Source organism: Sciurus carolinensis, chromosome 5 (assembly GCF_902686445.1).
Source record: "Sciurus carolinensis chromosome 5, mSciCar1.2, whole genome shotgun sequence".
NCBI lineage: Eukaryota > Metazoa > Chordata > Mammalia > Rodentia > Sciuridae > Sciurus > Sciurus carolinensis.
The window spans coordinates 82,730,909-82,748,492 of record NC_062217.1 but is presented as its reverse complement, the minus strand read 5'-3'; the positions used below and the strand labels follow the sequence as shown (position 1 = coordinate 82,748,492).

The 17,584-nt window shown below is 36.8% G+C and overlaps 1 protein-coding gene across 2 annotated transcripts in view; it reads right to left on the bottom strand.

The window, feature by feature from the left end:
* Nucleotides 1–17,584, bottom strand: part of Mipep (mitochondrial intermediate peptidase) — a 168,128-nt gene that overhangs the window by 122,824 nt on the left and 27,720 nt on the right. For both annotated transcript variants that reach the window (XM_047554261.1, XM_047554262.1), the window contains exons 9-10: nucleotides 16,983–17,043; nucleotides 13,886–13,938 (exon numbers count right to left, since the gene is read on the bottom strand). In XM_047554261.1, the coding sequence (XP_047410217.1) occupies nucleotides 13,886–13,938; nucleotides 16,983–17,043 (114 nt within the window). The remainder of the gene's footprint in view (nucleotides 1–13,885; nucleotides 13,939–16,982; nucleotides 17,044–17,584) is intronic.

The following is a 17,584-nucleotide window of genomic DNA, read 5'->3' as shown; positions in this document are numbered from 1 at the left end:
TTTTTTTTTTTTTTTTTTTTTTTTTTTTTTTAATGTGGTGCTAGGGATTGGACCCAGGGCCTTGTGCATGCAAGGCAAGCACTCTATCAACTGAGCTACATCCCCAGCCCTAATGCCATAAACTTAATGCATCTCTTCCCCTGTAGTGTTCACCAGGAGTGGGAGGTGAGGCTAGTCAGAGCCCACACCTTCAAAGTGGGAAGTATCCTATCACTTACATTGTCTGCAAATGCCCACACATGATGACAGTAAAAGGAGCCCAGACTTTTCATTAGTTTTATTGTTTTTAACTCTGCTACAGTAAGTGATCCCATGTAGCCACACCCCAGCTAATCTCCCTGCCTTGGTTCACTGCTACTTCTACTGAGTAACAGTTACCTGCCACTAATTTTTCTCTATTAAACTGACACTATAATGAATACCATCATCACACCTGTGTAAGCCTGTCTGTAAGACAAACTGAGGAAATGATACTGTTGCAAATAACATGAAATTTTAATCTTTTTGATAGGTGTTACCAAATCATCCTGCCAAAAAAGTTTTTTATATTCTTCTTAGCAGTGTGAAAATGCCTACCATCTTCAATCTTGCCAGTACAACCCTCTAATATGTTTCTTCTCAAGCTTCTTTTATTTTCTTTCCTTGGATATGTGGGTTGCATTTTTTTCTTTCTTTCTAGTAATTTGGAACATTTACAATTTGTATTTTAGCTCCTCTGGTGGTTATCTCTACCCCTTTTTAAATAATTAAATATTTTATTGGTTTGTCAATTTTAGATAATCTCTCTTGATTCCTCCCCTTCTAGCTAACCCTTCTGATCTGTTCTGTTGTGTGCAGAGATACAGAATATACAAATGCTTATTCAGCTAATTTCACTAGGTACCCATGAGGATAGTAGAGCTAATGGCCTTCATTTGGCCACCATGTGCTAGACATCCCCAGAATGCACACAATGTAAGAGCAGTGGCCAAGGAGAAGAAATTCTGTAGTTTAGATTAGAAAGATTATTCTGCTACTATCCACTAGCAGAAAAGACTCTAAAATGCAAAGTTTTCTAATTATTATGGGAAGAAAGAGTTTAATATTACAAATATGTAGTTTCCCTAATTTAATCTACAAAGAGAAAACTATCCCAACCAAACTCATTATGAAAATGACAGTGATAATGACTACAACTAACACTTTGTGAGTCCTCCCTATGACACTGAGCTCAGCCCTTTATATGTATCTCATTAAATAGCAAAACAATTCCAAAGGTGGTATCATTATTCACATATTACAACAGGAAACAGAAAACATGTCTACAAGATGATAATCTTCTTGTTACACTAATTAGTAGAGGAGCAGAGATTTTCCTTTTAATTGCCATGATAATGGTATGAGAGTTGAAAAAAATGATCAAGAGAGCATGTCTTTATTTAGGTTCGGGTAAAGTAGTTTCTTGCAAATATTTGTTACGAATTAAAGCAAGTACTAAAGAAAGCACTATGACTGTATCATTCATTCTTATGTACATTTTCCAAAATGCTTTCCTGAGGGGGGTGCTATTTACTGACTGTACTTGGAGAATTACAACTCTAAGTTCATTCTGTGGCTGCAAAACAGTGAGCAAAAAGATTGAAAACCACAGATTCAGAGAAAAGAACTACAAAGAGAAATGACTGTGGTGATGAGAAAGTGAAGAACAGGAAGTTTAAGATATGTGTTTAAGAAGGAAACAGGAAGCAGTTAAGCACAGTCAAAAACTGCAGGTATCAGGAATGTTGAAGACTTTAACAAGTTACTGACTGGCAGATGGCTGATACTTGGAAAGATGATCAGGATAGACTGACAGGGTTATACATCAGATTACATAAGAGAATAAAAAGGAGGAGGATTCAGAATAGACTATTGTTGGGGGTAGGGGAGTTGGAAAAAAAATGAAAGACTCAAGTGAGAGATAATTATTTGTATTTAAGATAAGGGATATCTTAGCAGGTCTGCAGGCCAAGGAGAAGAAGCTATTAGAGAGGAAGAAAACAGGAACAGTGGTGCATGCCTATATAATCCCAGCAGCTAGGGATAATAGGACAGGAGGACCCTGAGTTTAAAGCCAGCCTCAGCAATGGTGAGACGCTAAGCAACTCAGTGAGACCCTGTCTCTAAATAAAATACAAAATAGAGCTGGGGATGTGGCTCAGTGGTTGAGTGTCCCTGAGTTCAATCCCCGGTAAACAGCCTCCCACAAAAAAAAAAAAAAAAAAAAAAAGAGAGAGAGAGAGAGACAGAGACAGAGAGACAGAGAGAGAGAGAGACAGAGAGAGAGAGAGAGGGATGGAGGGAGGGAGGGAGGGAGGGAGGGAGAGAGAGAGAGAGAGAGAGAGAAAGAAAAAGAAAGAAAGAAAGAAAGGAAAGAAAGAAAGAAATAAAGGAAAAGATTGGTGCTTATGATAAAGTTGGTGTAATTGGTGAAGTGGTTTGACAGTACTGTCTCACACTATCACAGTGTTTTACAATTTGCAAAGCATTTCCCATCAAGAATCTCTCTTAGTCCTTTTGTGATGCTATGAGTTAGGTAAAGCAAAAATAATTATCCAATTTCACTTGAGGAAAGTGAGGCCCAAAGAGGCTTGTGAGAGTTTCAAGGCAGCCTGGAATAGAAGAAAGAGTCCTAGGCTTGAAGTTGATTTACTGGCTCTCTTTCTACTGGTTCTGTGCTTTCAGCAAGTTACTTGACTCTTTGGGGCTTCAATTTCCTCACTGAGAAAAGGAGAATGATACTTCACAGTTTCAACAAAGGCAAAGAACCTGGCCTGATGCCTGGAGTAAAGCCAGCACTTCAGTGAACTGCAGCCACTTTTATGACTACAGTTAGAGAGTGGCAGAATCAGAGTGAAACTCAGTTTGTTCTTCTGCTGGTTCCCCTGTACTCCTCAAAGTTGCTGTCACCTATTAAATGAAATGCAACATTGTCAAGAAGCTTGAGTTAAAGGGGTAAACATTCATGAATCATCCACTATATGCCGGATAACTCCTCAATGCAGAAAGATACTGCATCCATAAAGAATGATTAATCCAAATGATAAAGGACACATAAGCAGTGTAAATAGGTCTCTGGCACAAAGATGAGGCTGCAGTTAATTCCACCACCAGTCTGGAGAAAATGGAAATGGGAGGATCAGAGAGAACTACAAAGGAAGCCCTGGAAAAAAGTTGAGGTTCCGGCAGGGAGGAAGGCACTCTAAGTGGAGGAACAAGCACCAGCAAGGGCTCAAAGGAATTGAAACAAACAGAGCATATAGCTCAATCAAGCATGATCGCCCTAGACCTTCCTCAGTCACCTCAAACCTAACTTCCACCCCTATGTTGCACCACACCCTCAGTGACTCTTACCAAAGGAAGCTTAATTCCTTCCTGAAGAGGAGCCAGAATGGGAAGAATTCGGAGAGGATGGAGGGATTCAAAAAACTTACAGGTATCTGCAGCAGCTACAATAGTGTCTGAGGGGAACTGAGAAACCAATCCTCATACAGGACAGCCAGGAGGCAGTTGAACACCCCTGCAAGAACCCATGTCTGTTATGCTCCAAGCTCCCAATGGGCCATGGGTCTCCCCATTCCTTAGGATCCCTCCAGGATGCTACAGTCATGGCCACCCAAGTCAGGCTCAGGAGGTGGCTATTCCTCCTGCCTCAGTGGGGCAAGTGGGTCAAGATCTGCCTGTGAATATGTAGTCGTAACACCTTTGTCCACAACTTTTTTTTTTGTAAATACTACAAAACATACTATGAAAGACCTTTTCTTCTATCATAGAGACCCAGAACCACGAAAAAGCATTCACTGTAGGTGACACATCAACCCTTCCAGCAAACTGAAGCCACAGCACAACACAAACAGAATACTGTTTAAGTACATCTTGAAAATTTACATGTGATACTGTCCAGTCATCACTGAAAACTATTAGTTTCCTTTCCTCTTTTTGTTTATTCGTTTGTTTGTTGTTGTTGAGATGGGATTGCCTAGGCTGGTCTCAAACTCCCTGGACTCCAGCAATTCTTCTACCTCTGCTTCCCAAGCAGCTGGGACTATAGGTACATGCCACCACATCTGGTTCTTCTAGAGTTTGCTAAGAGAATTTTACTGCATGTGTTGTAAAGATTTCTACTGATTTGGTTCCAAAAATAAGGAATCTCTAGAACCCTTTGACTCCTCTGAAGAAAGAAATGGGAAGAAAATTATTATCCACCATAGCTGCTGAGTAAAATTCAGTAAGTGCTCTGCTACTTTTTCTAGTTAAAAATATGTCACTTCTGGGTTTATAAATTTTCAATTTTCAAAGAATCAGAACATAATATAATCAAAATGGTATAAATATGATTAGGTATTTTTTAGTACAAATAATGGAATTGGGGGCTGGGAATATAGCTTGGTGGTAGAGAACTTGCCTGGCAGGCCTGAGGTGTGAGTTCAACCCCCAGTACCACAAAAAATAAAATAAAAAACAATAGAATTTAACAATATATCAAAATCCTCATCATGAACACTAATTATGATTGAAATAAGCACAGAAATATCAGTGAGGAAGAGAATTTCAACTGAAGAATTCTTCACAATGTTATTTGAGTTTTTTTTTTTTTTTTTTAAACAATGTATCACTGTCCATATGAAGCATACTCTGAGTCAGACTTAATTTCAACCTCTGTTGCACAGGGAATTAAGGTAAAGAAAGAACTTGGATATTACTTCCAAAAATCTTGGCAATAAACTTAGTGAAAGTATAAAATACAATTAAGTGCAGTCAGTGGATCCAGGCTAAAACTGCAGGTAAACGCAGGCTTCAGTCTCACCCTATTCAATATGTGAAGGCAAGTGTGAGACAGAACTTTTGCATCAAATGGCAAATGCTCAGAGGTTCATTACAGAATGAATGAGACAGACTGCCAGAGGACATGTGTGGGCCAGGCAAATGCACACTTGAAAAGAGCAGAGTATGTGACAATATTGTCAGAGGAACTATTTTTAACTTTATCAAAAGAAAAGTGTAATGGAATGTTTTTGGCATCAGGAATGATTGTCTGAGTATGATTATGATGTTATAGTTAGATGACATTTTGAAATGTTTAGTGTGGAACGCCACAGGGAGAGCTACTGTTTTCTCTGGTTAAATAGCGGCATGGTAGCAATGAAAGAGGAGTGATACTGTTTGTCTTTCAGGTAATTATATACCACTAAAAATGAGGAAGATCTTTTCCTCCCTCCATTTCATAAAGAACCCACCATGGTCAAGTTGGTTCTATCTTGACTTGTGAAACTAGCAGCAAGAACACTGCTAAAATCTTCCTGGTAATAAGGGAATAATTTTCCTTAGGAATGCAGATTAGTTGCAGAGTTCACTGGAAATCAAGACTGAACAAAGACAATATAATTCCATCATCACCCTGGAGAAGCAAGTGAATCAGAAGGCCTGACTGGAGAAAGGATGATAATAGCAGACAGAGGTGGCATTGGGTGACAGCACCCCAATCACAGTCACTGGAACCAAGTCTGAGAACAGCAATGAGACCTCTGTCTGCAGTTATCCCTCATTCAGCGTCCTGGCTTTAGGAAGAAGAGTATGGTACCTGCTGAAATGTTGAGAGCCAGTGTCTAGGTATGCCCTGGACGAGGGAGGAAATAAATCCTGGTGAGAGGGCACAAGTGAAAGCTGTGGAAAGGAAAACACGCAAGATTTTTCTCCCCAAAAGCCTTGTGAGGGGGAAAGATGATGGAAGGTAAGAGGCTGGGATAGCACTTGCCTAAAGCTTTTCCAACCTTCTTCCAATCATCCTCAGATCTCTCCCCTCTTCTGGTTCAGAACTAGAGCAATCACCACCCACTTCTCCCCCAAAACTCATCTCAGTATCAACTGGGTCCCATAAACACAAATGAGAAGTCATTGGGTGAATGATTGATGAGGAACTGGACACTTTCCCATTGCTGATAACAACATGCAACTTACTTTCTAGCTGAGTGACACCCAGGAGTATCCCTGCCAAAACCAGGAAATATTTAACATAGAGTCTTTAGATATAGCATCCAACTTACAGCGATGGTAGCAAGCGAGCAACCAATGAAATGACACCACAAACAAACAACCAGATAAATCCAGAAGGTTCTGGAAGACAAATAGCATAGATCCTTCAAAAATTACTTGATAATATGGATACAGCAGACACGAGTTATGGAAAATTGTTATTAAGAGACTGAAGAGACAGAAAAAACAAGCAAAATGTATAGGGCTTATCTTGTTCCTAATTCCAGCAAGCTAACAGGGGGCAGGGGAAAGCAGATTTAATACTGCTGTAGTTTGGATCTTGAACACTCCCCAAAGGCCATGTGTTAAAGTGTTGGTCCTGGCCCATGGTGCTATTGGGAAGTGGTAGAACCTTTAGGAGGTGGGGCCTAATGGAAAGAAGTTAAGTCACTGGGGGCATGTCCTTGAAATGGACACTGGGACCCTGACCCCTCTTTGTTTCTCTTTCCTCCCAGCTGATATGAGGTGAGCAACCTCCTCTATCACACACTCCTCACTATGATGTGCTGCCTTGCCACAAATCAGCGAGGCCAATGGATCATGGACTGAAACCTGTAAAATTGTGAGCAAATACACAAACAAACAAATCTTTCCAATGTATAAGGTGATCAAGGTATTTTGTTATAATCAGAAATCTAACATAGATACTATCAAGGAAATATGAATAAAGATGAGATAATAGATGGTGACAACAAATTGCTATTGATACTAGGTAATAATGACATGTTTCTTAGAGCTATATTATAAATATGTAAAAGTAAGATAAGTGCTAAGATTTTCTTTAAAGTATTTTAGTAACAAGAAAAGAAGTGACGGCACAAGGGAGGGGAGTAAAGAAAGTCAAAACAGCAAAGAAATAAAAAGAAAAAAGGGATATATGAAGCAAATCTAGCAAAATCTTGGTAATTATTCAATCCAAGAGAAGAACATATGGGGGTTAATCATGTTATTCGTTCTACTTCTATTTTGTAAGTTTTCATTATAAAGGTTAATTTTTTAATTTAAATCCACAGAGGTCCCTATACCTATGCCAATGAATAAAGATATAATTTCACATATCAAACAGAAGTTCTTCTGTGAGAGCCCAATGTTTTTTGAATAATTTAAAACACAACATATCCCTATTTCATTATGTGAATGCTCTTGAGAGTCTGAGAATGTACCTTAACAAGGGATAGACAATACTGAATTCCACTTCCCAATGGCATATTAATGTAAAATAGCAGCAAAATTAATGAAATATGATTTGCTGAAATTCATCATTGGCAGAAAAGAGACAAGTCTCCAAAGGATTAAAAACAAAACCCAAACACTGCAAGGGTACATTAAACAACTCTAAAATGATGACCTCTAGGGGTAGAGGCTAGGATGAGATCAACATTTCTTAATGAACACTTTTTAACATTGTTTTAAATTTTTAAAATCATATGACTACATTGTCTGTTCAAAAACAAAATCTAATTTCAAATAAAATTATGTCATGTATACTTTTCATAGCTGAAAGAATTAATTTTGCCCTCCTGTAAGAATTTAACACTAAAACTTTAAAAAAAAACGAGTTGCTCTTTTAAGATTTACTAATAGTTTTTTTCAAAATATTTTTTAAGTTGTCAATGGACCTTATTTTATTTATTTATTTATATGTGGTATTGAGGATCGAATCCAGTGCCTCACACATGCCAGGAAAGTGCTCTACCACTGAGCCACAACCTCGGTCCCTACCAATAGTCCAATAGTTCTTTTTTTTTTTTTTTAATTTTCTTTTGTAGTTGTAGAATGAACATCATGCCTTTATTTCGTTTATTATTATTATTTTTTAATGCGGTGCTTAGGAGCAAACCCAGTGCCTCACACATGACAAGAGCTCTGCCACTGAGCTACAGTTCCAGTCCCCAATAGTTTCTTTATCCAGTGTTTTCCCAGATCAGTCATTGGTGGATTTAGAACAAGTTGATTTCTCCTCTTACTTCTAAATAGGTTCTTTTCTTCTTTAGGCATTTAAGAAAACCGAAATAAATCTGAAGAATTTAACATAAAAGCAAGGAAAAAAGTCCCTGGGGTTAGAGTTTGAAGAAAAGTTCCAATCAAGGAAAGCTTCCTTCTACATTTCATTTTGTCTGACCACACATTTAAGTCTTTACTTCAAAGACTATGAATTTAGCAGGGATTTAGACATCTTTGCTTTATTCCACTCTTCTAACCTCAACCCAAATTATTATATTTTTCCCTTCTTTCTCATCTATTACCTATGCTTCTGTTCCCACTCTAATCAATCAAGATTATTAAAATCTCAAACCCAAATATCATCATTTTCCTGTAAGCTACTCAAAATAGAGGTTTAAAAAAAAACCCAATCTCACAATTCCTTTGGAAGCAAATCTGCATCCCCTTTTCCTGCATTAACAGCGAAGTAAATGAACTAGTACTGAGTGTTAGAATAACCTAAAGTCCCCTGTGGCCATCAGGAATGTTACTCTGTGTTCTCAGAAAAGTTGGTGATTTTATGTCAATGAGTGAGGTGGACGGCTCTTCCAACGGTGTACGTTACAAAGATCTCCCAAGGCTACTGGATGAAAAATGTCATCCAAAATATTAGGAAATTCTCTCTCAAAAAAAATTCATCACTAGATTGCTTTTTAATAGTGATTTCCAACCAATGATTTAGATACGGGCTTGAATACTGGCTATCAATATAGATTTATCAAAAGTTCAACTGAGTGTTCCACAAAGTTGAAAAATAGGATTCATGAGACACATTTAGCACATATGAGACAGCAGCATGCCTACCACAGCATGACATTAGCAGGTGAGCTGTGCAGCACACAGGTCCAAGTGCAGTAGAGGAGGAGGTACACTGGACTGGCACAGACCCTGAGGCCTTATACACTCACCAAGATTTTGCAGATAAGGAAGAAACACAAGGAAGGAAAATCTGAGTGCTCATCAGACAGATTTTGTCTCTGAGACAAAAGGGTCTCACTAGAGAACAGTGTTTAGTTTGTCTGAGGAAAGATTTGGAGGAAGACAACTGGTGGGGGATAAAATCAAAATGGCAGGTTAGATCCAACCTAGGCCATCCTGGACATTCTTCTAGGGGACTACTCCGTGGGATCCTCTTTAAGTATTCTCTAAAATCTTTTCAAAGAAGGGTCAATACTACCTTAAAACACTTGTCTTTCAAAAAATTTTAGAGAATCAATATTTCAAATGAATTGTTAAATGCTTGAGAAATATGAATATGTATCTATTTATTTATTGTTAAAGAAAAGCATGTTATGATCGGATTCTTTAATATGTTGAATGACAGCTTCACTTTTATTTTGAAGGCAGTGGTGACCCCTCAACCTGAAAGAGGGAAGTGACCAACAGCAGAAAGTCATCCTGCCAGCCAGATGCAGAGCACTTCCACCCTGGACACAGTGATGCTGGGAAGCATGGGCAACATGGTCTTCCCATTTTAGTATGCATTCTTAATCTATCATGAAAAGCATTCTAAATTTCATCTGAAATGTTCACTATGCTTTTGATGAGTATTATTTAAAAAGAGAGACCTGGCCTCTCCTTCAAAAGATGTTGGAGAGCACCTAAAAAGCATCTTGGAGTAGACCACTTTTTAGAAGATAGTCCACAAATAGACAATTTCACATAATAATGTGATGTGACTACTAATACTACCATCTGCGTAAGACTGACCCATGAAGTCAGGACAACTGTGATCCTGATTTTAGAAATAACCCTGCTGAGAGGCTGAGACAGGATAAGTAATTTGTCAAAGATCGTGTAGCTCCTTAAATGGTGGTGCCAGGATTTGCCCATCTTTCCAGCTTCTGGGAACATGATCCTGGCCACAGAACCAGCTGTCTCTGGTGTTTCCACTCTTTCCGATGGTGAACTTGGCAAAAAGACTCTGTCTCTGTGGCATGTTTAAGAGTGACAATTCAAACTACTGGGGGCTCAGGGATCTGTTAAGTCCTGACAGTAGTCAGTCAACAAACAGAAAGACTTCTCAATATCATATTTTTAGCAGAAATGGAGAAGAGGGCATCATTATCCTTTATTTGATAGCTTTTGTTTAAAACCACATCTAATTTCTGAGGGATCTCAGATGCCTAGTTAATAAATACAATTTAAACTTCCATTGATTATACCTTTCCAACTCTTCAACTATTCATTTGAAATTTCCACAGAACTATCATCTGAGCATTCTATACTTACAGAATATAGTTAAAGGATAAAAATACCACTTTAATTTAAGGCTAAGGCATTAATTAAAATAAACAGGTGTGGGAAACGTGATATGGAAGTAATACCATGTACAAGTCACGGTAGCAAAATTCAGAACCAAATACATTCAATCTGTACTACTCTTCAACATCAAAAATCAAATCAAATACTTTAAACATGGAAAACATTAATAAATAAATTTTAGTATAGCTTATGACACATCTTTAACAAGGCAAGCAACAAAACTAAATCTTTCTTTAAAAGAATTTTAAAGGAGAAATTACATTTTCATGAGCAGGGTCTTAAGTTTTTAACCAAAAAAAAAAATCACTTTAAAACAATATTATATGTTAAGCCATAATATACTGTAAACCCCTCACTGTTTATCATGGACAGGTTATAACAGATTTTGAATATCAGTTTGTACACCTTTATAAAATTATGACTGATACTGAATTTGAGATACATGCGCAAAAAAAAAAGTAGCTGATCAAATTATCTAAAGGTTTAGAGATAATTACCTAAATGTTTGGAGATAATTATGCTTATCAATGATTTTGAGAACAGTAATGGATAAAGGTCAAGAGGAGAAAAATGAATGAAAATTAAATGGGTAAGATCTTTAACACATTATCTGTCTTAGGACATCTCATCCTGCTGATGTAGAAAAGGCAATATAAAGTTATTTTTTTCTGCTATTTCAACAATGACAAAATAAATAATTAAAATAATTATAGTCTAATTTTAGAGAGGTTCCTACCACCCTTTACTTGATGCTTCAATAATGCATAGTGATAAGAATATTTTAAAGTTTACCCCAAATAAATATATCATCAAGATATACCATTATATTTTAGTAAGGAGTAAGACCAAAAAATGTATTTTCTTCTATCACTCAAATATAACATTACTCTTAAAGTACCTACATCAAAAATTATCTACAAGAGAAAAATGTGCAAAATATTAAAGGGTAGGATTCTGAGATTTAAAAACAAAATCCTATTGGGCATATAAAATTCCTGGGTACATAAACATTTTTAAATGGGTTAATTTTGAACACATCTCTATATTCTTGGGTGATAAGTAAATATGTAAATGAAAGGAATAGTGTATGTTTAGGGAAAGAAAGATATATCTACCACTTCAATAAACAAAGAGAAGAGAATACAGAAGCCAGAAGACTACTTTGATCAACTTGTTCCCTAAATTTTTAGTTAATTTATATCCCTCTGGATGTGCCAAAAACATGTTGACAAAATATTGTAATAAAAATGAGAAAACACACAATAGCATCGAAAAAAATAAAATACTTGGTAATCAATCTCACAAAAGAGGTGAAAGACCTCTACAATGAGAACTACAGAACACTAAAGAAAGAAATTAAAGAAAACCTTAGAAGATGGAAAGATCTCCCATGTTCCTGGATAGGCAGAATTAATATTGTCAAAATGGCCATACTACCTAAAGTGCTACACAGATTCAATGCAATTCCAATTAAAATACCAATGATGTACCTTGCAGAAATAGAGCAAGCAATTATGAAATTCATCTGGAAGAATAAAAAACCTAGAATAGCTAAAGCAATCCTAAGTAGCAAGAACGAAGCAGGGGGTATTGCAATACCAGATCTTCAACTCTACTACAAAAGCAATAGTAACAAAAACCGCATGGTATTGGTACCAAAATAGACAGGTAGATCAATGGTACAGAATAAGGACATGGACACAAACCCAAATAAATACAATTTTCTCATACTAGACAAAGGGTCCAAAAATATGCAATGGAGAAAAGATAGCCTCTTCAACAAATGGTGCTGGGAAAACTGGAAAACCATATGCAATAGAATGAAATTAAACCCCTATCTCTCACCCTACACAAAACTCAACTCAAAATGGATCGAGGACCTTGGAATCAGACCAGAGACCCTGCATCTTATAGAAGAAAAAGTAGGTCCAAATCTTCAACTTGTTGGCTTAGGATCAGACTTCCTTAACAGGACTCCCATAGCACAAGAAATAAAAGCAAGAATCAACAACTGGGATAGATTCAAACTAAAAAGCTTTCTCTCAGCAAAGGAAACTATCAGCAATGTGAAGAGAGAGCCTACAGAGTGGGAGAATATCTTTGCCAACCATACTTCAGATAGAGCGCTAATTTCCAGAATCTATAAAGAACTCAAAAAACTCTACACCAAGAATACAAATAATCCAATCAACAAATGGGCTAAGGAAATGAATAGACACTTCACAGAAGAAGATGTACAAGCAATCAACAGATATATGAAAAAATGTTCAACATCCCTAGTAATAAGGGAAATGCAAATCAAAACTACCCTAAGATTTCATCTCAACCCAATTAGAATGGCGATTATCAAGAATACAAGCAACAATAGGTGTTGGCGAGGATGTGGTGAAAAAGGAACACTCATACATTGCTGGTGGGGTTGCAAATTAGTGCAGCCACTCTGGAAAGCAGTATGGAGATTCCTCAGAAAGCTCGGAATGGAAACGCCATTTGACCCAGCTATCCCACTCCTTGGCCTATACCCAAAGGACTTAAAATCAGCATACTACAGAGATACAGCCACATCAATGTTCATTGCTGCTCAATTCACCATAGCCAGATTGTGGAACCAACCTAGATGCCCTTTAGTTGATGAATGGATAAAGAAACTGTGCCATATATATACAATGGAATATTACTCCGCAATGAAGAATGATAAAATTATGGCATTTGCAGGCAAATGGATGAAATTGGAGAATATCATGCTAAGTGAGATAAGCCAATCTCAAAAAACTAAAGGACGAATGATCTCGCTGATAAGCGGATGAGGACATATATTGGGGGTGGGAAGGGTTAGCATTAGGTTTAGGGTTAGGTTTAGGGTTAGGGATAAGGAGAGCGGTAAGAATGAAGGAAAGAAGGATTGTATAGAGGGAAAAGAGGGGTGGGAGGGGTGGGGGGGAAGGGAAAAAAAAATAATGAATCAAACATCATTGCCCTATGTAAACGTATGATTACACAAATGGTATGCCTTGACTCCATGTACAAATAGAGAAACAACATGTATCCCATTTGTATACAATAATAATAAAAAAAAATAATAAAAAAAAATGAGAAAACATATAGAAATCACATAGGAATAAGGAAGTACTATTTTGTTACCTCAATGATTCAACAAACATTTGCTTTGCACCTGGACCAGCAAGAGGGGACAGCAAGGATTCTAGCAAAGTCCCAGCATTTAAATGCCCACAGTCTAGGAAGAAGACCAGGAACCTATGCACAGGTTAGTTGGGAGAAGACAGATGCTGGATGCTGTGGGAAGATAATCCTAAGGTTTAAACAAGGAAATAACACAAGCAGTGGAAGAATTAACCAGTGGGGGAAAGGTAATGCATGATCCTATAATAGAGCACAACTTTACAATTCAGATTTTTAAAACCTGCGGGCAGAAATGTACGTTCCAACAGAGGGGATGGGTGTGAGGGGAAACAAGTGTGCAATGTGGGCACCTAAGGGCATGACAGTAGCTGCATAATTAATGTGCAAAGTGCTCAGTAAATATTACTGTCCTTCTTCTTTCTCACACGGGTATTGAAAAACTTACCTCTCTGCACGAATCACACCACTGTAGTAAGGGGGATCCCAAGGCATCAGTTCCTACAATGGAATAATTCATTGTGAAGAAGATATTGACAGTTTCATACTTTTTATTGGTAACTTAGCCAACATATAACATGTAAACCAGTTATTGTAAATCAGCTTGCTTACAGAATAAAAACCAGTTATTGTTAATGTAAATCAGAAAAATTTTATAAAAACCCTAAAAATTCATGGCCTGGCAGAATTTGCCTCCCCCTTAATCAATGAGTAGCAAGGAATAAAGCAGGCTTAATCCTAGAATTTGGGGTAAAGGTAAACAAATGTAATTCTGAAGTGTAAACTAAAGCCAGGTGCAGTGGTCAATGCCTACAATCCCAGCTACTCTGGAGGTTAAGATGAGGAGTTCACAGCCAGCTTGGGAAACATAGGGAAACCTTGTCTCAAGATGAATAAATTACTTTACTAAAAAAACGTAAACCAAAGACAACACTAACAGATTAAATGAACTGTGATGAAAATTTCGCAAAATGTAACCCATGTATTAATCTTTAAATCCATACTGCACTATGATTAAGGTACTAAAGGCAATATTAGGGTTCTTTCTAAATCTAAGCATGAAGATTAGGGCAGATCCCAAAAATGAAAGCAAAAATTTACAATGTAATTAAAACAGAATTAACTCTAATTTTGGCAAAGGAAATTTGTCATAAAGAAGTATTATAATAATAGTTGTTTTTGACAACTGATACAGAAGGAAAGGAAACCTTGAACATTTGAATAGATTACCCTCCCAACAAGGTCCTCAGGTGGCAAAAAAAAAAAAAAAAAAAAAAGGTGAAGAGCCCAGACTCTGAAGTCAGACTGCCCAAGTTCAAGTTTTCAATCCACATCAAACTGAAGACTGCATAATGGCAGTAACTTTGCATCATTCCCTATTATATCCTGGCATCCTGGACAGAGACTGGTACGTGGTGGTTACTCAAAAAATATTTTCTGAATGAAATCAACAACACATCTCAAATAGGTTTCTAAATGCACTCATTATTAAGTACAATGCCTGGCACTGAGTAAGAACTTAATAAATACACACTGCTTTCCTTATCAACATCACCCTTTAAAATTTAAGTTCAGTATTATCTCCTTAAATAAGGTATTCTTTTCCATGTTGCATGATCACAAGCTATCTACCATACCATATTTATGTGGATGGCACATAACTATCAGTTATAATTAAACAATAAAGTATAGCAAGGGTAAACTAAGCAATAATAAGTGAAAAAAGGCACATGAGTACCGCACAGGTATTAGCCAAGAACCAAGAACAATAACTCAGCTTGAAGAGGCAGTAGGAGATGAGGCTTAACAGGTAGGCAGGCCTCAATCCTGAAGAGCCTGGTGGAAGATTTAAAGAAACTGAGAAAATCTGAGAGTGGTAGGGAATTATTGAAGAATTTCACATAAGAGAGTGATAAGAACAGATCTGCTTTTTAGAAAAAAGAAAATCCCTCAGGTGGGAATCTATTCATTCATTTATGCATTCAAAGTTCAAATAAATGTTGGTTCCTACGCTAACTCTATGCCTATCACTGGGCTTGGCACAGTGCTAACCAGTATGAATCCAGTATGGTTTTGAAGGGAGGAAGAACAAAAAGCTAGAAGACCAGTTAGGCAACTACAATTATGATGTGGATGAGAAATAATAATGACCCAACCAAGGCTGTTGCAATGGGCATGGGGAAGCAAGGACCCATGTCCATCTTAGGGTCTGTTCTTGAGATAGTAATAAATGAGGATGTGAACCATCTGGAGGATTTTTTGAAATTCAGTTCATGGGGCTTGCTCCAAACTTTCTGATTCAGTGGGTTTGATAGGGGGCTGAATTTGTATTCTACCAAATCTCTAACTGCTGCTATTGCTCCTAGTTCAAGAGACCGTACTTTGAGAACCAGTGTTCTACAGGAAGTGGAGGTGCCAACAGGGGCAGCAGGCAGTGGCAACATTCACCAGAACAGAGAGTCATGAGAAAAGTGAGCACCTCACAAATATCTGCAGAATAATATATATTAATAAACTGCACAAAAATGTCTAGGAATGATAGTTTCAAGTCATATCAGGTTTTACTGAGTTTGCTTCAGGCAACTCATTTTTTCTGTTTCTATATTCACCAAACAACATTCTGATCTCTTATCTGGTTTCTTAAGTAGATCTACACACCAAGCCAAAATATGCAGATGACTGATACTAGTAACTTTGCTAATTATGGTTTCTATCATAAATTAACAGATTAACATGCTACTCTAATCCCATCAAACCCAGCAATTTAAAATCTGTTTCACAGTGATTGTATATGAGAAGCTGGGAAATAGTTTCTAAATATATAAAATCCTGTACCCTAAATTTTCCCTGTGGTGGTAGCTGCTATTAAATCAAGAATTATCGACAGCAGCACTTATAAAAGAAAGACATATACAACTCTGGCAATCCTGAGGTGCCTTCAAACTAAATGGGAACAAGGGTCCTAACATCTGGAATCCCATCACTTCCAGAGTATCCCCATCACTTGGGCAGTATTCTGGTTGTAAGGATCCTTATTCTACAATGTAAGGTCATATAATCATGTGCTTTATGATTGAAAACAACATGTAAGTATTTTTAGAAAGGAGTATACTTGGTCAGTCAATACTGATCTACTTAACTGAGCTCCACAAATTAGCAAATAAGTGATTAAGTAAACAGCAGAACTAATGCTAATGGTTAACATTACCAACTGCTAGATCGAGTCTTCACTGAGTCTCATTAAAGAATGCCTCAAATTGAGAAGCCAACTTTCTGTAGACTGGAAGTAACCCTGGCAAGAATGCTCATGTTAATAAACACACACACACACAATTTCAATTAATCAACATAAATTATGGATTTCTAGGCAATATCACACTCAGATTTCTGGATCAAATATTTCAATACCTTTAAGCACCAAACCAAGCAAAAGAAACAAGACCACATAGACCTCCAGCATATCACAAGAAAGTTCTAGAATCAAGAGATAATCATTTCACTTGATAGCCTGCTTATAATAAAACTATTCCAAAATATTTACTTACAGAATTTTGAGGATTTAGTTTCATTTTCATCCGTCGCATCATCTCAAAATCTCTTATAGTTCTGTAAAACAGGTTTATCATTATTTGTTATGATAAAATTTTAAGAACTACATAATGAAAGAATTAACTTTCCAATATTAATGATAAAATTAAATATGATCTATAGTGCAAATGTAAAATCCAAATTTTGCTACAGTGTTAGAAGAGATAAGACTATATAAATTAGTGTATCACTTCAATTTGTACCTTAAAAAGCATTATGCAGATATGCCTAAAAAGTACTAAAACTAGCAATGTTACAGAAAAAAGTATTAATCAGCAAACTTCAAATCACTACTTCTGCTACACCTTAAAAAGGCAAGAAACTAACACAATATTCCCCATAAAAGAACATTAACATAGATATTTAAGATTTCTATTCATAAAATTCCCCTACAGGAATACTCTAGTTTGGCAATAATTCAATACGTCTTTAATATTTGTAAAATATGAATTCTTCACTAGAATTGATTCCTATTTAACTATAAAATTATAACGATATGTTTGCTGAAAATATTACCTATAGTCACATACAAGTGGAGAAAGAACACTGACAAACACCA